The sequence below is a fragment of the Panthera onca genome, chromosome B2 (genome assembly GCF_046562875.1).
Source record: "Panthera onca isolate mPanOnc1 chromosome B2, mPanOnc1 haplotype 2, whole genome shotgun sequence".
Classification (NCBI taxonomy): Eukaryota; Metazoa; Chordata; class Mammalia; order Carnivora; family Felidae; genus Panthera; species Panthera onca.
This window is the reverse complement of record NC_138343.1, coordinates 30,659,664-30,682,011: the sequence shown is the minus strand read 5'-3', so window position 1 is coordinate 30,682,011 and position 22,348 is coordinate 30,659,664. Positions and strand designations below refer to the sequence as shown.

Sequence of the window (22,348 nt, the reverse complement as noted above, 5' to 3'; positions counted from 1 at the left end):
TGGGGATGAGCGCTACCGAGAGGCTGACCTGAGCCGGGGAAGTGCCGGGCGGAAGTGTGTAGCCTTGAGCCGTCTTGGTTACCGCGTTCTCCACCCCTCGCGACGTCATCGCTCTGAGCCAGCTCTCCGTTGCCCGCGCGGGCGCCGCCCGAGACCGTGGGACCCCGGTTACCGCCCCCTCAGGTAAGGTGTTCTCCTTCTCACCCTTCGCCCCTTTTTAACGAGCTCCTTCTCTCTTCTTCCCCTTTTCGTTGCTCTGAGAGCGCTGCGGGGGTTCCACTGCCTCCTGTACCGTTTGGACCCCGCGGTTGCCATACTAACCCCAGCGGGGGTAGGGGGTGTCTGATGCCATCGTCTTGGCGACGGAAGGGGTGCTTCTCCCTTCCCGGGCCACTTGGTCCCTCAAGGCGCTGGTGGCCGTGATTCCTGGAGAGAAGAGGGAATGCTGGTTGAATCCGACGAGCGGGGGCTTGGATGGCAGCCTGGTTTAAGCAAGGGGTAGGGAGAGGCAAAAGACAGGAGTAGGTAGGCCTGGAAGGGTGCGGTTGGGTGCAGTGTGGACGGCGTGTGAACCCTGGGCGGTGACAGTGGAGAAAGATGTCTTGGGCCCTGCCCCTGAACCAGGAGCCACCATGTTGGTGATACCCCCCGGACTGAGCGAGGAGGAGGAGGCTCTGCAGAAGAAATTCAACAAACTCAAGAAAAAGGTGAGGGAGTGTGTGGGGGCGTGGCCCAACCTTTCACAGACTCTACACTCTTGAGAACACCTGGGGTGAGTGTGAGGGATGGGGGGTTCTTCCAGCTCATACCTGGAGACATACCTCCTCTCCGCGAAGCCTCACAAGGGGGCTCTTCCCAAGTCTTGATGTATGCCTTCTCTCTTTTCTGTGTATTCTGCCATCGAGTTGTCTAACTTTTCCATGGCTTTTAGTACCACCACAGGGGTGGTAATCTTCAGGTTTGTTTTTTTCAATTCTATCCGAGCTCTTGCTGATAGCCTGCAGATTCCCAGTGTTGCAGCTAGCTATCATCTTTCTATCTATTCTAACTTAGTTCCTTTTCTTGATCTTCCATATAGGACTGACTATATTCAGTTTTCCCATGTGTTTGGAATCAAAATCTCCTCTCTGACATCTCCACTATTTGCATGGCCAAACGTTTGCCAAGTCTTCTTGATTCTTACTCTGAAGTAATGTCTTTTGTTTATTTTTTCCCGTGTATTCCGTAGATCAAGTTTTTGCTGACACTCACGTAGTCTGTTGTAATGGTTTCTCAAGGAGCTGCTCAGTGTGTTCTTGGACAGACTTCCTTCACTCTTATTAAAATGAACCACTGAAATCAAAAAAACTCTCTCTTTTTTCTCAAAACCTGTAAGTGGTTTCCCATTGTCTATACAACACAGCCTTACCTTGGCATCTCTTTCTAGTCAGATAGAACTATTCACTAGTCCCAAAACATGCATTCCCAAAGCCTTCTTATTTCCACATCTTTTTCAGTCTGTGTTCTTTGTCTAAAATGCCCTTTTCTTTCAATCTGTTTTGCATAGTTTCTACCCAGGGTCCAGTTTAATAGTCATTTGGCATCAGATAATCTTATTTGCTCTCAGCTACAAGCAATTTGCGCCTCTTACGATCGCTCTTGATAATTGTGTCTAATGGTCTTATTTCTCAGACTGTAAACTTCTTAAGGGGAGGAACAATGTCTCATACTCTTGCATACCCCTGTTACAAAATAATGGCGTGTCCTCGTTAAATATGCAGGGAATGAATGGATGAAGCCCCCTGAGAAAGGCATGTAGGCTTGTGCTTACTTATAGCTCATATCTTAGGGTTCTGGTCCATGGTCAAATTCCTTTTCTTCCACTTCAAAAACTGAGGCTCGGGAAAGCCTCTGGATACAATGGTTTGGCTAGATTACGTATCACTGGTATTGTAAATGATCCCAGTGAATCATGTGTGAGTGGTAGTGCACTCATGAGTGCACTCATGTGTCAGTGCACCACTCCAGGGACACCATTTGCATTGTTTTCTGAGAAAGGCGTCCCCTGGAGTGAAGTGTCCAGGGACCTTGGGAGAGGACCTAGCCAGGGACTGGCCCTCACCAACCCCTCTCTTCTCGCTCTCATTCCCAGAAAAAGGCATTGTTGGCTCTGAAGAAGCAAAGTAGTAGCAGCACAGCCAGCCAAGGCGGTGTGAAACGCTGTGAGTGACGGGGGGAACTGGGGATAGACTGGAAATGGGCAACATGGCTCTGACCTCTCTCAGAGCGTGGCCAAAATAATGCCTCCTTCCCTCACCACTCCAGCACTGTCAGAGCAGCCTGTGGTGGACACAGCCACGGCAACAGAGCAGGCAAAGCAGCTGGTGAAGTCAGGAGCCATCAGTGCCATCAAGGCCGAGACCAAGAACTCGGGCTTCAAACGTTCTCGAACCCTAGAGGGGAAGTTAAAGGTGAGCACAAGCAGAAGGATTGTTCAGGGGACCCTTGACTTCAGAGGGCGTCCTTCCAAGTTGGAGTGGAGGTAACATTTAGGGGGAAAGTAATGCCTATTCAGTTCTGGGAAAATTGTCGTACCAGTCCGAGTTTCAGGTTTCTTATCTGTAAAATGTGAAGACACTGACTGACTTCCAAATTCCGTATCTCATACATTCTGTGGCACATATTCGAGCTCCTGAGTCTTGTTGTTCTGAGAAGTTGAACAGGTTGAAGATGTCAGCAGGTCCAAGAAATGTACAGATAAGCTAAATACTCTGTGTATATATTAGGTCACTTATGAAAAACACCACATAATCAAATAAGAAATGCGCAAAGGAATTAAAAGGGAGGATAAAAGGCCAGAGGAAAGCCAAGAAGAGGGTGAGGGAAGAGGAATCCCTTCTGTCCCATGGTTAGGCAGCCTTCTGCTCTCACATTGAAGTAGACCTCTACGACCTTCCCAGGACCCTGAGAAGGGGCCAGTCCCCACTTTCCAGCCGTTCCAGAGAAGCATATCTGCTGACGACGATCTGCAGGAGGTATGGTTCTCAACTCTCTGTCCCTGAGAGGTTGGGGAATGAGGAAAATGAGAGACCCACATATTTGGGGCCACATGCCATCAACTAGGACTCATCTTAACTGTCCTTGGTTTCTTTTGCAGTCATCCAGACGGCCCCAGAGGAAATCTCTGTATGAGAGGTTAGAGAGCTAGAGAGAGGACTGAGTCCCAATTGGGGGAGTAGGGGAGGTCAATTGCCTGGATCCTTGGGAGGTTTAGGGCTGGAGTGGAAGGAGCTGGGGCTGCAGAGGGAGTGTTGAGTCTCCACAGGGTCTGGGAAGATGAAGTAAAGGGCCCCTTTGATCCTCACTATCTGCCTCCCCCCAGTTTTGTGTCTTCCAGTGATCGGCTTCGGGAACTAGGGCCAGATGGGGAAGAGGCAGAGGGCCCAGGGGCTGGTGACGGTCCTCCTCGAAGCTTTGACTGGGGCTATGAAGAACGTGGTGGTGCCCACTCCTCAGCCTCCCCTCCCCGAAGCCGCAGCCGGGACCACAGTCGTGAGCGGAACCGAGACAGAGACCGAGATCGGGAACGGGATCGAGACCGAGACAGAGACCGAGATCGGGAACGGGATCGAGACCGAGATCGGGAACGGGACCGCGATCGGGACAGGGACCGCGATCGGGACAGGGACCGTGATCGAGAACGAGAGGGCCCGTTCCGCAGTGAGTGATCTGGGCTGGTAGAAAAAGTGAAAGGGTTTAGGCAGGTCCCACTAAAGTGGCCTCTTAAAGTGGAGCCTGAGATGGGTTGCACGTTGTGACTGTGACTCCTGACCCCACAGGGTCGGACTCGTTCCCTGAACGCAGGGCCCCTCGGAAGGGGAATACTCTCTATGTGTATGGAGAGGACATGACACCCACCCTCCTCCGTGGGGCCTTCTCTCCCTTTGGAAACATCATTGACCTCTCCATGGACCCACCCAGAAAGTAAGGATGGTAGTGGGACAAGATGATAAGTCCTGGGAGGACCTGGGTTTGAGGGAGAACACCAGCCTATCTCCGGTGGCCTATGAGCACTGGGTTTGGTTGGGTCCACAAGAGCCCATAGGCCCTCTACTGATCCTGTTTTCTCTCATCCTAGCTGTGCCTTCGTCACCTATGAAAAAATGGAATCAGCAGATCAGGCCGTTGCTGAGGTTGGGACTTCCCAGACCTGTTCTTCCCATCCCTACTGCCATCCTCATGTTTTCTCTTTAAAACACTGGGAGCCAGGAGGAAATTGTTTCCTCTTGATAGAGGAAGTCTTTTTCTATCCACACAAGAAATGTATTCTTAGATTCTTAGTCTGTTCCTAGGATGGCAACTCTTGGAAATTCTCCTTTTCTTTGTCTGTAATGTTTCCCCCCTCCCCCATCCTTTACCTCCACCCCTCTTCTTCCCCAGCTCAATGGGACCCAGGTGGAGTCCGTACAGCTCAAAGTCAGCATTGCCCGCAAACAGCCCATGCTGGATGCTGCCACTGGCAAGTCTGTCTGGGGCTCCCTTGGTAAGAATGGATTCTTCCTCTTTCATCCTCTTTCCCACAGCTCGCCTCCTCTCTTTGCTCCCCTGCATGTCCCAGGATTCCCTAGAGTTGATAGATGTCTGGATCTGTGTGGAGGCCATGGGAATGAGAATTGTCAGACTCTCTGTCAGTTAGAGATGGAAGAAGATTTCTTAGTGTGAAGGAGAGAGAAGGATTGAGAACAACTCCCGAAGCAGTAATAACTGGAACAGGGAAGAAAGTGGAAGTGAGTGAGGTTAGTGAGTGAGGTTAGTGAACACGACCGTGTTTATTTTGAGATGGAGTATAGTTGGCTTTATAAAATAAGCATTTGAAATTAGAGATCTGGAACTTGGGTGTGAAGTGAGGACTGAAAACATGGATCACAATCCTCTGTATCACAGAGTGGCTGCAAAATGGTAGTAATCTCAGGGAAGATTGAATTTGAAGAAAAAAATTACGCAGGCCTGGGCCTGGGGGATATTCAGGGAGCAGCATCAGAGGCCATTAAAACCAAAGAACACAAACTATGGAACCTGGGTAGTGATAGAAGTGTCAAGGTACAAAGATCCAAGAGAATGGAGGCTGGCGTGGGGTGAGTGACTGTAGTCCCAGAATGGCAGGGATAGAATCCTCCGAGATGAGATGCAAGAGGGACATGTTGATGTAGGGAGGAAAAAAAGAAGGGGAAGGAACAACCTGAGGCTTGAAGAATGTTTTAGGCCAAAGCCACACCCAGAATGAGCTCCCCTATTGAGGCTAGTAGCATTTCTTAGTGTGAATAGCCCACTATACCTGTTGGCTTTCCTGGCAAAGGAGTTAGGCAGAAAGGGGCGTTCAGAGCAAGAGTGGCCCTCCAAACTAAAAGAAGGAACAAGAAATGACTAACATGTCAACAAAGGGCTACAGAGATCTTCTAATTTTTAATATTTTGATGTAGTGGGTTAACATCATTCAGTTATCACAACGATTACCTTGGGGAGCTGTTCTAAGAACAAAACATTCCTTGCAGTATCTGCATGTGCCACATTAACAGCATGTGCTCCTTGCCATGGGGATGGGTTGGCCTAAGGGAGCCAAAGGGAGACAGGCCAGCCTGGCCACCAGAGGGCAGCATTGAAATTGGGCTTCCAAGGGCCAAAGGCAAGGAGTGAGCTGGTCAGACTCTGAGCCTCTGGCCTCACCAGTGCTCAGATGCAATGCTTCAGACCTTAACCAATCCTTTCCTCCCTCCCTAGCTGTCCAGAACAGCCCTAAGGGTTGCCACCGGGACAAGAGGACCCAGATTGTCTACAGTGATGATGTCTACAAGGAGAACCTTGTGGATGGCTTCTAGAGAATGGAGCTGGATTCCGTGTGCCTCATCTGCACCAACACTGGTCTCAGTAAAACACTGAGGTGGAAGCTCACACATCTCCCTCAGCCTCTGGTTTTTCAGCACTTGGGATTGGGGTTGAGCCTTTAAAAACGGCTGTTAGATTTTATCTCAGTTGTAACACATGGCCAGTGCACGTTCCCCTCCCCCTTACCCCAAAAGGATCTTGAACACAGGTATTGTTGCAGCTGTTTTAATTTGATCTCATCCCCCTTTCCAGCAGGAAATCCCTTATAGAAAATCCAAATCCTCTTCTTTGAGTTTCTCCCTGAGCCAGGGCAGCACTTGGAAGAGGTTGATGTGAAAGTCTCGGGCATGAGCAGGTACCTGTCGCCACCGCCTCTGGTCTTTGCAGACATCCACTACACCCCAGCTGATCACACCAACCTGGAGAGGGCAAGGGGATGCCACTAATCATCTGGTAGAATTCCTTCCTAATCCCAGGAAGCTCAACTACTCCCAAGTGCATCTGAGTTGACCTAGAAGAATTAGACTGGGGACCCAGCTCAGTCCTGCTCTCTAGCACACAGGCCAGACATTGCCCCAACCCGGCCATTTCAAGAAGTAGTTGGAAGGAGGCAGGCTCTGTCCTTCCCTTTCCAGCCACATGCATTGAACTTTCCTGCTTTAGGGCCCATGCTGACCACTTGGCATCTCCCCACAGACAGGAGAGGGGAAACTCACTTGAATGAAGCGACTCCTCTTATGAATGATCAGGGGACCACCAGAATCACCTACAGGAGAGGAGAGGCTGTAGGGAAAACGATTCTTGGGCTTTAAGAACATGTAGCACAACCAAAGAGCCTTCTCTTACCTTTGCAAGTGTTGGGGTCAGTATAGGGATCCACCCCTCCAGTGCAAAGGAACCTGGGGGTGACCACTTTAGAGATGTCCTTGACTTTGTCATAGCCTAGGGCATATTGAGCATCTCTCTCACAGCTGGATTTCTGTAGGTGAGGTATAAAGCACAGAGGAGAAAGGGGTGATAAGCAGAGCATGCTTAGGAAGAACTGGGGCCTAGAGGACCTGCTTAGGATCCCATATTCCTCACCTTTTCCCCGTTCTTGATGTAGACCTCCTTCCGAATCAGCGACTTCTTCCTATCTTTGGACAACTCTGACACAAACAGAGCTTTGATATCCTTTGCAGGGAGCAGCTCTTCCACTGGACAAATGGACAGTAGGGGTCATTTTAGCACTCTCTCTGCCCCCCACCATCTCTCTATTGCCTTTGTCACTCAGCAAATGTCCTTCAACCCTTTTCTGTGTGCTGGAGACCAGGCTGGCTCCTGCAGCACCCTGTCATGCCCCACTTGTCTCTTGGCATCATTCCCTTGTGCTACTTTCCCTGAATGTCTTACTCTGTTGCTGGCAAGTGGTTGACAGTGGAAGCCTCAAAGCTTGATTTGTTCCCTGGGTGCAGGGGAGACAAATAGGCCTGTTAAGGAGAGATGGGGAAACTCAGGGACAGCAGACTTGACCTGCCCCAGGCCTGTAGCTCCAATTTGCCCAGACTTTTCTCCTCAGGGGTCCAGAGGGCTCACCTGAGAGTCTGGCCATACTTGAGCTTCTCCTTGAGTCTGATAAGGGCCACATCATAGTCATAAAATTCAGGAATGCCTTCTGCTTTTTTCCCATTGATGTCGTAGTTAGGGTGAAATAGGACTTTATCTATTTCCAAGTCCTGCTTCATCCCTCCTAAGGTAGGAGAGTGGGTATGTCAGGACATCCTACTTCTCTGGGCAGCCTCCTGCTTCTGGCCCCACATCCTTCCTAACTCCCAAGTCTTCCGCCCTGCCCCCAAGCAGCCCAGTGTGCAAGGGAGGGGGCTGCTTTGAGGACTGGGGGGGGGGGGGGGGGGGTGTTGGAAGGGTGGGCTCCTGAGGAAGTAGAAGGTGTTGCCCAGGGAGCACAGCTGAAGCTCAGGATTGATTCACTGCATCCTTACCCACGCTGACCTTGATTGAATGATTCCGATCATCCACCGTGAAACAGTGTGCTGCTGTCAGCACGTAGTACTCAGACACCACGGCCCCCATACAGGTCTCATGTCCTTTCAAAGGGCGCTGGGAACAGAATGGCAGGGGGGAAAGCTTAACTTCCACAAACACTACATTTTGCCCTTCCCCTACCCCCATTCCACCTGACCTCACCTCCCACAGGTCCCCACCACCAGGAAGCTGTGCTTACAGTGACTGAGATCTTGGCCTGCCACGGTTGCTTGTGGTAATCACTACCTTTCTTGTGCTCCCAAACCATTCCACAGAGTCCCAGAGTCCGAGTTTCATCTAACAAGAAAGGAGAATGTGCTGAAACCTGGGATGCTCGGCCTTTCGGGGAGGCCCGCCTACACAGCTATGAGGAGCAGAAGCCCATAAGGAAAAGAAAGGGGCATTTGTTTCCTTACATTGGGGGCAAGGAACTGTGGCAGTATAGTGAAAAGAAGTTGGAACTAAGAGTTGGGAGACCTGGCTGTTTTCAGGCCCAACTCTTGCTTGCTTGCTGTGCCTGGGCTGCTCTTGGCCTCACTTTGCACATCTGTAAAATGAGACACTTGACAAGATCTCCAATGTTGTTCAGAACTCGGTGATTCTAAGATCAGGAAGTGGATAGTGCCAGGAGACCAGAGTGTGACTGAGGTAGAGAAGGAGCAATGAGAAAGCCATCCCAGACTGCCAAGGCTTCAGGAGGAGAGGAAGTATGAGTGACCTTGGGATACCTGGGGCATTTCCTGACCTCTTTATACCCTCCCGGTATCTTCCTACCAAGCATTTGTTTGAAAACATCTTCCAGGTCTTCCATGTCCTTGACTTTGAACACATGTTGTTCTTTATCCTTCTTGGAAGCCAAAGCATTGATGTTCTCTTGGTTCACCAGAGGCCCAACCCCAAACACATAGACATCTGAGGGAGAAAAAGGGAGGGTGAGTGTCCAAACCCTGGGGGCAGGAGCTGAGAAAGCAAGGTGCTGGGTCCAAGGCCAAAAACTCACCCAGATAATCCTCCCTTAGGTTTTTGCGATCCCTCCCAATGTCCAGCAAGCTCCGGATCTCATGAATGACAGAGACTGGGTCCCCACCCATGTTGTGCAAGCCTGCAGAAGAGACAGGGACCGTGAAGGTGAGAGGCAAGTAAAGAAGAGGGTCAAGGAAGATAAATTGGCTAGTAGTGACACATGGCTGGGTAAGCAGGTTGTTTTTTTGTTTTTAATGGCTGAAGGTAAAATTTCAGCTTTTTAATTTAAAAAAAAAATTTTAATGTTTATTCATTTTTGAGAGAGAGTGGAGGAGGGGCAGAGAGAGGGAGACACAGAATCTGAAGCAGGCTATAGGCTCTGAGATATCAGCACCAAGCCTGACAACCGGGCTCCAACTCACGAACTGCAGGATCATGACCTGAGCCGAATTCAGAAGCCCAACCAACCAAGCCACCCAGGTACCCCTGGGTAAGCAGGTTAAGGGGATGGAAGTGACAGAGAGACTTAAGAAGGGTGTCTCCTTGTAAAGGGTCACAGGAAAGATCAACATGGTTGGGGCCCTCAGTGCTGCTCAGAGCCCCAGCCATGAGTCTAGTGTTACATGTGGACCAAACAGCCATATACTGGTATGAAAGGGTGGGAAGCCTGGGGCAGGAAAAGGTCCCTTCTGACCATCAGTCATGAGAATGATGACGTGGCGGGTGCGGTTCCAGCCTTCAGGGGGTTGGTTCCCCGGCCAGCTCATCATGTTGTAAATTGCCTGGAGGGCCTTCTTGGTGTTAGTGCCTGCCTTCAACTTGTGATCTGTGAAAAAGGAAGATCTCACCTTGCCTGGTCTTCCAAGTCATCTATGAACCTTCAAGGCCTATCACAACTGAGATACCACATTTTTCAGTTTTTTGAGTTGTCACCCCGCTGACTTCCCTTTGACCACAAAGTGACCTTCTCAGCCCCCAACAAGTTCCCAGTAATCCATATTCCTCAATGAGCCTGCTGTCCAACCATAGACTGCAAAGTGGTCCACCCTGCCTTCCCACTTGGTCTCACTACCTCCTCCTCACAACAACCCTGAACCTTTTGACTTCTCTGACCCCAAAGTGAACTCCCCACCAGTCCCTTCCCTAACCTCTGACCTTCATAGTCGATATTGTCGATTGCCCTTGTAACCCAGTCTGCATCGCTGCTGTTTTCATCGGACACTCTGATCAAAATTTTGGGGACTGTAGCATAGGTCACTAGACCATATTTTGGCTTCACCCCATAACTTGCCACCTGTGGGTTAGGGGAGCAACGGGTCATGGCATTGAAAGAATACTATGTTTGGGAGAGGTCAGCAGCTTTTCTGGGACAGGGAAAGTTACAGTCAGAGACTCAAGGGCTGACTGATCACCCTGGGGCTGATGGATGATTGGGTTAAAGGTCAAGAAACTGCTTCCAGTAAAAGGAAGGGAAGGAGGACAGAATAGGACCAGAGGTTTTCTGGGACCTTGTGTCTCAGAGGGTCTGGAAACATCAGGGAACTAGTCCTGGATGGGCAGTGAGTTCACATTCAGGGGGGAAGGGGGCCCACCTTCTCAATGAAGTCTTTGAGACAGTTCTTGGCCCTTGTGAAGTTGCCGATCCCAATGCTGTCTGATGCATCCAACACCAGATAGATGTTCATGGAGCCCGAGGGGTCCAGGATAATCTTCCTCTTCTGTTGTTCCCCTGGGTGCCACCAGAGAAATTCAGGCTCCAGCATGCATGGTTCTCCTGGCCCTTCATCCTCTCCCAATTTCCTGCCTCCCTCCCCTCTCTGCCTCCAAACCTGGGCTATGCCCATCCTCAGCATCTACTCCTTCAATGGTCTCCGTCAGGGAAGACAGGAAGGCTTCGGCTACCTCTTCGGGGATGTCATACATAAAGGAGTCTGGGAGAGGTCAGAAATCAGGTAAAATGTCTGGGGGGTGTTGGCAAGTGTGTGAGGGTCAGAGACACGGTGGCCAGTGAGGTGGGATGGTGGGTTTCCAGGATGGGAAGGGCTCAGTAGTGAAGGAAGTTCTACAGGCAGGTTTAGAAGTGAGGAAGGAGCTGGGTTGCATTAGGGGGAACTGGTGTAGGGATATGAGGATAAAAGAGCAGGATTTGACCCCTGGGCATGGGTCAAGAGTCACCTTGGCAGGAAGGTTCTGTTCCACTCCAAGAGCCACCCTCCTGGCATGTTCGCTGCTGGGAGCCACGAAGGGTGAGACCCCGGTTGCAGTAGTAGGTGACTCTGTCTTCAAGGCGATAGTGGTTGCCCACCTTCCTTGTGCCAAGGGGGATGCCCGGGTTAGGGCAGTACCCCGCTGCAGAAGCATGAAACATGGAGGTGAGGGCCAAATCCTGAGGCCCAGATGGCACGGTAGAGCACAAGAGTTGTGGTGCTGGTTCCTCAGGCTGGAACATGGTCAGGGAGAAGACACCATCACCAGGGGAGGGGACGCTTCTCACCTCCATCATCGCAGATGGCTGTTTGTCCATCCCACCGACCAGTTGCTTGGCAGGTGCGATTGGCAGAGCCCCGGAGAGTGTAGCCATCATAGCAGCGGAAAGAGATCTCATCGCTCAAATTGTAGTAGGGGGTCCGGGGCCAGTATTCCCCATTCTCAAATTCCTGTGGTCTTGGGCAGCGAATTGCTTTGGGGGAGGGAGACAAGTAGAAGTTACTGAGAAGGAAGGGCTTCACTTGAGAGTTTCCCTCCTGGTCTCAGGGACCCTGTCACAGAGAAACAGTGCCTTCTTGGTCCCACAGACAGCATCAACGCTCAACCTATGATGACTCCTGCTTCTCCTCGTTTCCAATTTCTGAGTGTTCTTTTTACTGCCAGGGTTGCCTGACACAGGGTAGATGCTCAGTGAAGATTCACTCCCTTCCTCCTCCCTCTCTCCCTCCTTCAGCCCTAGACAGCTCCTGTGTTTGCTCAGCTCCCCCTGCTAACCTTCCTGGCCTCAATGCAACTCTAATAGTATGCTAGTCTGGCCCCTGGTCACCACCTGTTCCACCCCTCCATTGACCCGTACCCACCCTCACTGCCCTCCAACCTCTGCATTCTGCCGTCTTGACAATCTTTTGGTCTTGGGTCCGCAGGGTGCTCCAGGACCCTGTGGATCTGCAGGTACGAATCTGCACAGGGTATGGGTAGAAGCCAGAGGGACACACATACTCCAGTGCCTGGCCCTCCTTGAGAAGCCTGAAGGAGCCACCTTTGATCTCTACTCCTTCCAGAGAGCAGGAGCCTTGGGGCCCAACCACAGTCAATGGTGGTATGCTCCCACCTAAAGAAAAAGGCTGATGAAGCCCAGCCTCCCAAGGCCAAGGAGGAATACTGGGGGCAGCAGGAAGTGGGGGGAGGGGAGTGGTGACCCTCTCTCTTACCTCCAGACAAGAGGCCCAGCACCAAGAATACCAGGCAGAGTTGGGGACTGAGACTGCTCCCCATAGCGATGGAAGGCAGGAGAGAAACCAGGTATGGGGACAAGATGGTCTATCCCGGCTTGTGCTGCCTGTCTGCTGGCTTGATATCCAAACAAACTTCAGACCTGGGCCTGGTCGCACACCCTTCCCCTGCCCCCCACAACCTCCAGCCTTTTATGCAATCTGTGTTCTGGCACCTGTGGCTAACCCCACCTACCCACATCACTTTCCGGAATGTCCAGGTGGGAGGGCCCCCACCGAGGTGCCAGCCAAGGAAATAGGAACTGCATAAGCCCTACCCTTTCAATACCACCTCTCAGCTCCAGTTCCTCCCCAGTAATCCCAGACCGCCCCCTTAGGGACCAGAAGTAAGGCTGGCTCACTCCCTGTTGACTCTGTTATGGAGCAGAGTCCACCCACTGTTTGTCCAGCAGGGTCTCTGACCTGCCTCCCTGTTGTTCCTGGAATCATTCTGGAATCCTCTGCCCCCTGGCCAGCCCCCAGGCAGAGACACAGACAGATGAGGAAATCATCAATTTTTATTAATTTCAAAACTGGGAAATTCCACATGAAAATGAAAGGAGAGTGAGCCAAGCACAGCAGAGGGTGGGGCCCTGGGGTTTCCACAGCTTGGATGTGCTGCACGGGGTCCTAGAGCTGTGAGCATAGATAGGTCATGGGGTCTGATAGTAGAAGTTCAAGAGTGGGAGACTGACAGATGCTGGCAAGACAACAGAGGAGTCAGTAACCACAATTAGAGGGGCAAAAAGTTCAAGATACCCTCCAGGTGCTGCCTCAGCCAGGGCTGTAGGCGAAAGAGATTGATGTGAAAATCTCGTGGTGGTGGGATCTTGCCCCTGGGAGCCTTTTGGCGGGAGTTTTTATTGCTGTTGCCACAGGGGTTGTAGAGACCCCAACTCACCAGGCCCACCTGGAAGAAGGAGAGAATGGGGTGGGAGGCTGTCACAGCCCCAGCTCCAAGCTTCAACCTCCCTGGCTCATCCAAAGGCCTCCCTCAGCCTCCTTTAAGGTCAAGATTCTGTAGCCCGAGTCCCATGAGCTTCCTCCCCCTTCTCTCCTCACCTGAAAAAATCTGTATCTCCGCTCAAGGAAAACTGCTCCCCCAGATTCTCCTGTCAGAAAGGAGGGGCAAGAGACTGTCATCCTGACTCACCCTGCTCCCTTGTTATCAGGGCAGTGCACCAGTGCCCTGGCATGCATGCTGGTCACAGGGACATTGGTGGACTTTCCCTCAGGAATCCAGGCTCGTGGGTGGGGGGTGGGAGGGGCTCACCCCTGCAGGGATTGTCATCATTCTCGGTTCCACTGCATAGGAACTGGTCTGTCACCACCTCTCTGACATCCGTCAAGTCAGGGAACGTGGTTCTGTCTTGGGAGACGACCTGGATGCAGCTTGTCCACTGTGGCAGGGGTGGAACAGAGAGGAGAGAATAAGCAGTCCCAGGGGACACCTAGAAGTTCAGCTAGGCCTGTAGGAGGGGTAACACAGGGTCAGATGGAGAAAGCGGCCAGAGCTGGAGGAGGAAGGGACAAAGAGAGACTTTTGAGGAGCTGCCACAGAGGAGTCCCATTCCCCCGCAGCATCCCAGACCTGAGATCCTCACCTCTGTCCCCATCTTGAGGTTAATGTTCAGTTTGCTCCCATTCAAGGCCACAAAATGAGCAGGAACACTCAGTTTGTTCAGAAGTTCACTTTCTGTGGTCAAGGAGAAAGGGGTGTGGTGCTGGTCCCTTTACCCAGCATCCAGGCTCCAGATTGGGGGCTGTTGCACAGCCCATGTCATCACTCCTAAGCCTTGGTCCTAGCTCCTCATGCACCCTAAGCCCCAGCACTCACCATGGTCTCGGCAGGTGCTGCCTGGAGGTCTCCGCAGAGCCAGATTTGCCTCCACCGTGCAGGGAAGGCAAATGGGCCTGGGGAGAAGGACAAGGGTCACACAGGCGCATTCCCTATGTCCCCTCCTCTGGGACTCCCCAGAGCACTCTCCCCCAGAGGATGCCCTCTCATCCCAGACTCCAGCACCTGGCATGGGTGGACATCTTCACTTTCTGGGCCAGCTTCAACAGGGCAATGTCATCACCATAGAACTCCAAGATTCCCTGATTCTTTTTGGCAAAGACATCAAACCCCGAGGAGATCACGGCCTTCTCAATACTGAAGTCTTTGCCCCACTGGGAGTTAGGATCCCCTGTGAATAATATGGCAGATTAGGCTGGCCCAGGGCCCCTGAAGGGGCCAGGGACTAGGAACAAAGGGTGGCAGCCCTGGCCATGGGCTCAGGAACCTGGTGTGGGCCTTGCCTTACCCACATTGACCCTCCACAGAGAGCTGTTCTCAGCATGGCGGAAGCAGTGAGCAGCTGTCAGGACCCATTGGTCTGAGATGAGGGCCCCCCGGCAGGTCTCCTGGCTCTTAGGCTGCAGGGAAACAGGTGATCTTCAGGAACTGCTATGTCTCTGGCCCATGGCTTCTTCCACCTCTGGGATCCAAGCCCCATCCCTCCTTCCTGGTACCTTAATAGTGACATGCCAGGGTGTCCTCTCCTGGGCAGAGGCATTGGCTGACATGTTCCCCACCCCACAGATGGTGTCTGTGAGCTTGGAGACATCTGTGGGTATTGGGAGCAAAGGGGGAAAGAGGTATGTGAGGGGCACTGTGAGCACGTTCCCCACCTGGAGCTCTTGCTGGCTCCTCACCACCCACCCCACTCTGAAGAGGGCAAAGCGCACTCACCCAGCATGTGCTCAAAGACCTGGTACAGAGCATTTGTGTCCTGTAGAATGAAGGCATGGCGCTCACCATCCTTCTTGGACCCCAGTTCATTCAGCTCTTTCCAGTCCACATCCAGCTTGCCCACCCCAATGGCATAGATGTCTGATGAGAAGAAGGAAATCACCAGAATCTAGTGGCTGAAGGGCTACCCTGTGAGACAGGAAACTATCATTTGGAATTTACTGGGTCCTACAAAGCTCTAAATGAGCTGGACCCTCACCCCCTACTACCTATCTGAACTCACTTCCTACCACTCCTCACCCTTCACTCCCTTCCATAGAGCCTCCTCAAAGTTCCACAAATTTGCAAGCACACTCCCACCCCAGGCCTTTTGTATAAGCTATGCGTCTGCCTGGTTCACTCCTTCTCAGACTGTCCCCATGGCTCACTTTCTTACCTTTTCAAGTCTTGACTCAAATGTCACCATCTCAGCAAGGCCTTCCCTGGTCTCCTTGTCTAAAACTGCAATGCCTCAGACAATTCCATTCCCTCTCTGCTCCATTTTATACCTTGGCATGTGTCACTATCTACCATGCCATATAGTTTCCTTATTTGTCTTGTTTAATGCCTACAGTGGGTAGAATTGTGTCCCTCAAAGAGATATATTCAAGTCCTAACCCCTAGTACCTGTCAATGTGACCTTATTTGGAAATAGAGTCTTTGCCTAAAGCCTCCAGAGGGAGCAGGGCCCTTCTGATAACCTTGATTTTGGACTTCTAGGCTCCTGAATGTGAGAGAATAAGTTTCTGTTATTTTAAGCCACGCAAGCTTGTGGTTGCAGCGGGCCTAGAAGACTAATACATGGCCCCTCCAGGATGACAACCCCAGCAAGATATTTTTGTCGTTTTGTTCACAGCTGCATCCTTAGAATGGTGTCCAGGAGAGACTTTCAGTAAGTACATTTATATGACTGAATAAGGAGCTCATGAGCATGCATGGAGGCAAAACTTCAGATCTGGTTCCTCTGTAAAGTGTAGGCTCTGAGAGAGGGGCCTGGAGCCATCTCTTCCCACTGGAGAATTTGGACCCACACAATCATCCGTGCCCTCCCTTCCAGCCAGCATGGGTGCCAGTCAGAGCTGCTTTGGGGTGGCGGCCCACAGACTCCAGTCTTCCCCCATGCTTTGCTGTGGGACATAAGCTTAGGAATCCCCTGGGCTTACACCAATGGGTTGACAAGGCATAAAGAAATACAAAGTCATAAAGTGCTCACACCCGAGTTTGGGTAAACCAGATTGACACCCCAAGAATAGGGGGGTGCAAAGGCACCCTGATAATAAGGAGGTGCAAAGGTGCCAGAAATAGGGTGGTGTGAAGGTACCACAAAATAGAGAGGGGTGCAGAGCCCCCAAAATAGAGGCAAAGGCCTGAAATAGAAATGGCACAAAGCTACCCAATACATAGGAATACAAAATGAACAAGATTAGATATTCAGGGTGAAAGCACCCCAAATTTAGTACTATAGCAGAAAGCTGCTTTCACAGAAGGATAGGGCTGGGTTAGGTAAACTGGTGAATTGGACTATGGACCGCTGCACTGCAGGCAGAGCAGCCCAGAGCAGAGATGGCTAACAAAAGAAAAGGTGCCTTGTCAACCCTGAGGTTATTTGTCCTACCGGTCTCATTCCCTAGGCTAGCTAAGATAAACAGAGGTGCTGCCTCACGTCGGCTGTAAACAACCCTCCTCCCGACTGTCTGGCACCCGGATTTTGTTTTGTATTAACCCAAACCCCCAACCACTAATATCCTCAAGACCCCCTTTCCCTCACGTCCACAAGTTAATGTTCACAGATTCATTGTCTCTTTGTGCACATCCATTGCCATGTTTGTAAGCCTTCTGATCCTAATAAAAATGGGGCAAGGACCTTATTCAGGGCTCTGGTCTTTTCCCGGACATTAGCCATTTCTCACTTTCAATCCTGCGTCCCGCTCTTTTGCTAGACAAGAGAGAACTTTAGACCCAGAGTCTACGACACTTTGCATCCCTTTTGGCCATTTTTGACTCCCAGAGGATCCTGGGTGGCATGCAAAGAGTGAGATGCTCAGATAGACTGGGAGATAAGGCTTTTCTCAGGAAGCAATCTATCCTCAGGCAGGCCAGAAGTGGTCACTGTGAGGTTGGACAATTATGTACCATGTGTTTTCTGTGCCTACGTCCCTTCCGTTCCTGCTTCTTTTCAATAAGGTGTTTTGAGCATTTAGCCCTAGCCCAGTGATGCTAAGGAGTTTGGGAGGAGAGTTTGGGCTTTGCGTTCGCGAAGCTAGAGTTCTAAAAAGGAATCCGCTTGCCCCTACTGGGCAGGTAGGGTTGGTGGCATGAACAAGAAAGAGAGGACCCAAGGGGAAAGTGAAACTTGGAGGCTCAAAAGATAATCCTCACTTATCCGGAGCACTTCCGTCTGAAATTCTTTTCTGGTCAAATATCAGTGCAATTTGTGTTTAGTCTGAACCTGAGGAATTATTCCTTTCGAACCTACAACTGCCAAAGCATTAGTTATCTATACCCCTGAAAGAGGAAATGCCAGGGACAGTCCCTACAAGGAATCCAGTCCTTTTTCCTCTCTGGAGAGGTTCATGGCCACAATGGTGGCAGTGGCCACTCACATACACTGTTCCCCTGTACCAAGTAAGAGCTGAGCATTCGCCCCTATTGGCCTCTGAGGTAGGTGCTAGGTAGGTCCTAGCACCCTCCCCCTCTAGTTTCTGCAAATGCAGAAACTGCCCACAGCCACGGCCAACCCAAGATGAAACCAAGGCTCAAAGGCTAAAACTTCGGGGCCATTTGACTCCAGATTGTTCGGTATGACTCTAAGCTGCCTTCACACAGAACGACACAGCCTGAGGTCTCACTGGAAACAAAGCCAAGGTGTGGACCAGACTGCTGGCTGCCCAAATTGTGCCCCTGCAGGGGCAGCACAGCTGGGGGCGGGGTAGAGGCTCACCCAGGTAGTCGTTCCTCTGCTGGTTGATGTTCAAGATCTCTTTGATATTGTCAACAGCCAGCTTGGGGGAGCCACCCATGTTAGACTTTCCTAGAACGGAGGGAAAAGAATTGTCCATCTGGGGTGTATGTCCGGACTCCCCATAGTCTCGGAGGAGCGGGCATTCAGCCTGGGAATCTCAACCTTTACCACTTCCCGTGTGTGTTTCAAGATATGTTATTTACTGAAATTCTCTACATTCCAGGCACTGGGCCAGGAGCTTCATAAACTGTATCTCATTTGATTCTCCTGAAACCTCAGGTAGTGTAGGTATCCTAATTATACAGGCAAGAAAACCAAGTTCTATGGACATGATCAAGAGATAAATGGCATAGCCCAGATCCACTACACAGTCTGTCCTATCTGTGCGCCTTGACATTCCTGCCCCAAAGCCAACCCCCTCCCCTGCCAGCTGACTCAAGGCAACCTCCCAGGTAGTAACAATAATTGATATTTGTAATCATAAAGCACTTTTACACAAAGTACTTCAATTGTTGTCCATAAACATTGTGTAAGGGAAGGAGGGCAGCTATGACTATCATCATCATCATTGTCATTCCATTGTCACCATCAACACTATTTCTACTACACAAACAAGAAACTTAGTCCCAAAGTGGCAGAGGGAGAGCCAGAATGCAGGTGTCCTGACACTACATGGGTGCTCCTTCCACTGTGCCAGACTCACTCGCAGAGATGACCATACTCACCATCTGTCAGAAGGATGATGGCATGTCGGATTTCCTGCCAGGCCGCTGTGCTCATTCCGAGGCGTTGCATCTGGTTATTCATCATGATATGGACACTATCTAAAGCTGCATAGGTGTTTGTCCCAGTTCCATTTTCATGGTCTGGATTATGTGAAGAGGAAGGACTGTCTTAAACACTTCCCACCTGGGAGAAGGGAATCACTCTCTTCTCCCAACCATTGGAAATGCATTTATCAACTGACTTGATAAACTCGGACATTAGCTAGCCAAAGGTTTGGCATCATTGCCTGTTCAAACATTAAAAACCTTTCCCCTTAGATAGACTGCATAACCCAGTGGCCACTCTATACTCTCAAGATTCAAAGATGGAGTTTCCAAGGAACCTGGGTGGTTGTAGCCATCTGGTTTCTACCACCCGGGTAGTTTCATAATGACATGGGGGAGACTCCAGTGGTGAGCCAAGAAAGCCCATGTAGTTCTGGCAGGAGGAAGGAGCCAAAGACCTGTGTGAAGGATTTGGACATGTAGCACATTAGAGTAAGCCATGAGCTGGTGGGAGCTGGGAGTCGGCCACCACGAACCTGACTTGGAAGCTATCCCCACCTGAGGAACCTGAGCCCCAGAGCCCTGAGACTTGAATGTCACCAAAGGGCCTCGCTCTCTAATTTGTCCCAAATCTCTTTGCAGGCGCAGACAGCTTATCCTCCCCCCTGCCTCATCGCCTTCATTTGATGACACCTGTACCTTTATAGTTGATATTGTCCAGACTGTTGATCACTTCAGTCGCATCCCTCGAGTTGTCGTGCAGAACAGACATGATGATTTTGGGCTTTGATGCAAAGGTGATTATGGCGACACTCACATTGATCTCAAAGCTGAAAATCTGTGAAGGGCAAGTGAGAGGCCAAAGAAGAGAGGGTTAGAGAGCAAGCCAAGGGCTCCAGAGGAGGCAGAGAGCCTGGACCAAGGCTGACAGAGGCAAGGGCCACAAGTAGTCACTTACTAAGAGACTGCTGATTGCAGGGAGCCAGGAAACTGACATTTGTGGACCATCTACTGTCTTTGATAGGCTCACTCACTCCTCATGCATCCTTACATCAATTCTGGGAGGGGGTGAGAAGGCCCTATTTTACAGATGAGGACATTGAAGCTTATTGCCTTGCCCCAGATCACACCACTGGTGCAAAGTGGAGGTCGAATTTGCACCTGTCCACATGAATCTGAGGCACTTCTCTAACTAGCAGATTTTGCTGCCCCACAGCTTAGTGGACACTACAGGTCTTCAGAGACTCTAAGGAGCATAAAAACTGCCTTGTTTACTGTAGGTAAACTGCCTTGTTTACTGTAGGTGGGAAGGAAAACATATATCTACATAAACTATTGTGAAAAGTTACCAGGCAAAGTGCTGGCAAAGAATCTATACTAAGTGGCTTCCAAACTCTCCTGTTCATGCATCTCATCATTAAAAACATTTTGAGCACATATCTAAATATAGGTATATATATTTATAAAAAGTGACTCATATTTATAAAGCATGCCATTCAAATATATTATACACATTTTAAATATTTAAAAATTTGGAATTTTTAAAGGTAAGTCTTAAATATTAAGTTATTGGTTTAATTTAAATTGAAATTATTCAACAAGGATACCAGTACTTGTCTACCATACCGCACTGAATTATTTTGTATACCCTTCTGTGGAGACCACCATTCTAGATTATGGGTTCCTGGGAAGTAGGACTTCAGCCTTGTTCATCTTTGATGTCCCCCAGCACCCAGCACCCAGCACAGTGCCTGACACATAGTAAGTATCCCAGGAGTGTTTGTGTGATTCTATAAATTGAATCCACGATTCCTGCATGGAATGCCCATACTCTAGGAGGGCTTTTTGGAGGAAGTGGGCTGTAAGTGGGATTCTGAGGAAGGGAAGGAACCAGAGAGAGACAGTGGGCATAGGAAGGCCTCCTCTGTAAACAGACTCCGATTTCCTGACCCTGTCCACCATAAGACTGGCGCTCTCCTTGAAGATGTGAAAGTCATCTTCGGCCACACTCTGAGAGGCATCCAGGAGCAGGTAGAGGTTCAGGTGACCAGAGCGCTGGATTTGGATTTTACGGCCCACGCTTTCTGTGAGAAACATGGAAGGGGTTGATTCACATCCACCTCCCACCAGCCCTCTTGCTAAAGGATAGGGCCTCCCTGCCTCCCCTCCAGTCAGTTCAGCTGCCACTGAGCTTTCTGGAAGCTCTGAGCATCTTCTGGGAAGACTGCTCCTCCAATCCCAGGCCCAGCACCCTACTGTCCCCACCCCAAACACTCACTTTTTTTCTTCTGGGTGGGATTGGTGGCTCCAAGTAGGTGGGACAAGGAGGCACCCAGGGCAGGGGCCACATCCTCAGGAAAGTCATAAGAGTAGGGCTCTGTGGGAAGAGCCACTGAGGTCAGCCAGAGTCAGGGGTAGGATGCCCAGGGAATCTCTGGAGGGTCAGGGCAGCTGGCTACTCACGGCGGCATATGGGTTCCGTCCCACTCCAGACCCCATTACTCTGGCACTCCCGCTCCGCAGACCCGGTCAGCACCAGATTTGAGGAGCAGCGGTAGGTGACTTTGTCTCCAAGCCCGAAACGAGACCCTGTCCGCACGGCACCCACCGAGATGCCCGGGTTGGGGCAGTAGCCAGCTGTGAGTGAACAAAGGAAGATGGCAGTGAGCAGGGGCACCCCTCCTCAGCCTTTTGGCCCCGCTCACCCACTTTCTCCCTCAGAGCTCTTCCTCCTCTCCAGACCTGTGGAAGCTCTGTGGGTCATTTGGCCTCCTCCTTGGGAGACACCACAACTGTGCTTCCCAAGGGTATGTGTGGAAAATCTTAATAGGGCAAAATGTTTAGAACTCAGTGGCCTCAGATGCCAGCTAAAGCATCCCAGTCCCAACCCAGGGACTCAGCCTGCATCCGTCCCAGAGCCCCAGGGAAGATGCTAGCTGACAAGCCCTACACCTACACAGATACTATTTGCACTTCATAAACCACAGTGAGGCATCACTACACACCCACCAAGATGGCTAAAACTTGGATAATTCCAAGTGTCAGAGAGGATGTCAGGCAACCAGCACTCAGATACATTGCTGGAGCCTCTACTAAAACTAAACAAATGCCAATCTGCGAGTGGACAATTCCACTCCTAGACAACATGCTCAAGAGAAGAAAGTTCATATGTGCACCAGCAGTTATGTATAAGGACGCTCATAGTGCTTTACTTATAATAGCCCCAAACTGGAAAGAACCCCAATGCCCATCAACAAGAGAATGCGTAAATAAATTATAATCTATTTGTATAAGGAAACTACACAGCAATAAAAAATAACAAACGGATAAATCTCACGGGCAGAATGTTGAGTAAAGGAAGCCAGATGCCAAAAGAACATATTCTATATGATTCCACTTGTATGAAATGTAAGAATGAACTAAAATAAACTATGGGGACAGAAGTCAGAGTGGTGACCCTGCGGTCAGCAGTGGACAGGAGGAGCCTCCTACTTTGCCGGACGTGTTCTCTACCTTG

General features: G+C 50.6%; 3 protein-coding genes across 4 annotated transcripts in view; 1 reads left to right on the top strand and 2 right to left on the bottom strand.

Annotated features, from left to right (window-relative positions):
- The first annotated feature begins 62 nt into the window (after nucleotides 1-62).
- On the top strand, nucleotides 63-6,069 carry NELFE (negative elongation factor complex member E). Its single transcript, XM_060615189.2, has 11 exons — nucleotides 63-183; nucleotides 625-707; nucleotides 2,132-2,201; nucleotides 2,305-2,450; nucleotides 2,940-3,014; nucleotides 3,137-3,174; nucleotides 3,362-3,699; nucleotides 3,819-3,963; nucleotides 4,118-4,172; nucleotides 4,420-4,522; nucleotides 5,758-6,069. Exons 2-11 carry the CDS (start codon nucleotides 633-635, stop codon nucleotides 5,853-5,855), a joined length of 1,143 nt encoding a protein of 380 aa, XP_060471172.1. The 5' UTR covers nucleotides 63-183; nucleotides 625-632; the 3' UTR covers nucleotides 5,856-6,069.
- A 2-nt stretch (nucleotides 6,070-6,071) lies between these two features.
- CFB (complement factor B) lies at nucleotides 6,072-12,375 on the bottom strand. Its single transcript, XM_060615180.2, has 18 exons — nucleotides 12,267-12,375; nucleotides 11,933-12,166; nucleotides 11,342-11,527; nucleotides 11,023-11,196; nucleotides 10,677-10,778; nucleotides 10,440-10,576; nucleotides 10,003-10,141; nucleotides 9,542-9,673; nucleotides 8,885-8,986; nucleotides 8,659-8,796; nucleotides 8,084-8,181; nucleotides 7,842-7,959; nucleotides 7,438-7,591; nucleotides 7,255-7,331; nucleotides 6,946-7,058; nucleotides 6,709-6,841; nucleotides 6,579-6,628; nucleotides 6,072-6,281 (listed from the first exon to the last, which is right to left on the bottom strand). Exons 1-18 carry the CDS (start codon nucleotides 12,328-12,330, stop codon nucleotides 6,126-6,128), a joined length of 2,307 nt encoding a protein of 768 aa, XP_060471163.1. The 5' UTR covers nucleotides 12,331-12,375; the 3' UTR covers nucleotides 6,072-6,125.
- A 451-nt stretch (nucleotides 12,376-12,826) lies between these two features.
- The window catches only part of C2 (complement C2), a 42,697-nt gene continuing 33,175 nt past the window's right edge, over nucleotides 12,827-22,348 (bottom strand). For both annotated transcript variants that reach the window (XM_078446757.1, XM_060615179.2), the window contains exons 4-18: nucleotides 21,295-21,468; nucleotides 21,110-21,208; nucleotides 20,782-20,915; nucleotides 19,531-19,669; nucleotides 18,787-18,927; nucleotides 18,041-18,130; nucleotides 15,061-15,201; nucleotides 14,841-14,935; nucleotides 14,633-14,744; nucleotides 14,350-14,515; nucleotides 14,164-14,240; nucleotides 13,931-14,022; nucleotides 13,600-13,726; nucleotides 13,389-13,438; nucleotides 12,827-13,236 (exon numbers count right to left, since the gene is read on the bottom strand). In XM_078446757.1, the coding sequence (XP_078302883.1) occupies nucleotides 13,060-13,236; nucleotides 13,389-13,438; nucleotides 13,600-13,726; nucleotides 13,931-14,022; nucleotides 14,164-14,240; nucleotides 14,350-14,515; nucleotides 14,633-14,744; nucleotides 14,841-14,935; nucleotides 15,061-15,201; nucleotides 18,041-18,130; nucleotides 18,787-18,927; nucleotides 19,531-19,669; nucleotides 20,782-20,915; nucleotides 21,110-21,208; nucleotides 21,295-21,468 (1,814 nt within the window). In that variant the 3' untranslated portion in view covers nucleotides 12,827-13,059. The remainder of the gene's footprint in view (nucleotides 13,237-13,388; nucleotides 13,439-13,599; nucleotides 13,727-13,930; nucleotides 14,023-14,163; nucleotides 14,241-14,349; nucleotides 14,516-14,632; nucleotides 14,745-14,840; nucleotides 14,936-15,060; nucleotides 15,202-18,040; nucleotides 18,131-18,786; nucleotides 18,928-19,530; nucleotides 19,670-20,781; nucleotides 20,916-21,109; nucleotides 21,209-21,294; nucleotides 21,469-22,348) is intronic.

What these genes read in the sequence shown, in the direction of transcription:
- NELFE (XM_060615189.2), top strand. Translation starts at nt 633, where the DNA reads ATGTTGGTGATACCCCCCGGACTGAGCGAGGAGGAGGAGGCTCTGCAG. An exon ending in CCCTAGAGGGGAAGTTAAAG is followed by an intron (nt 2,451 to 2,939) that starts GTGAGCACAAGC and finishes CGACCTTCCCAG; the next exon opens with GACCCTGAGAAGGGGCCAGT. An exon ending in CTGACGACGATCTGCAGGAG is followed by an intron (nt 3,015 to 3,136) that starts GTATGGTTCTCA and finishes TTTCTTTTGCAG; the next exon opens with TCATCCAGACGGCCCCAGAG.
- CFB (XM_060615180.2), bottom strand. Translation starts at nt 12,330, where the DNA reads ATGGGGAGCAGTCTCAGTCCCCAACTCTGCCTGGTATTCTTGGTGCTG. An exon ending in AGCCATCTGCGATGATGGAG is followed by an intron (nt 11,197 to 11,341) that starts GTGAGAAGCGTC and finishes ATGCTTCTGCAG; the next exon opens with CGGGGTACTGCCCTAACCCG. An exon ending in TCAAAGACTTCATTGAGAAG is followed by an intron (nt 10,142 to 10,439) that starts GTGGGCCCCCTT and finishes CCTAACCCACAG; the next exon opens with GTGGCAAGTTATGGGGTGAA.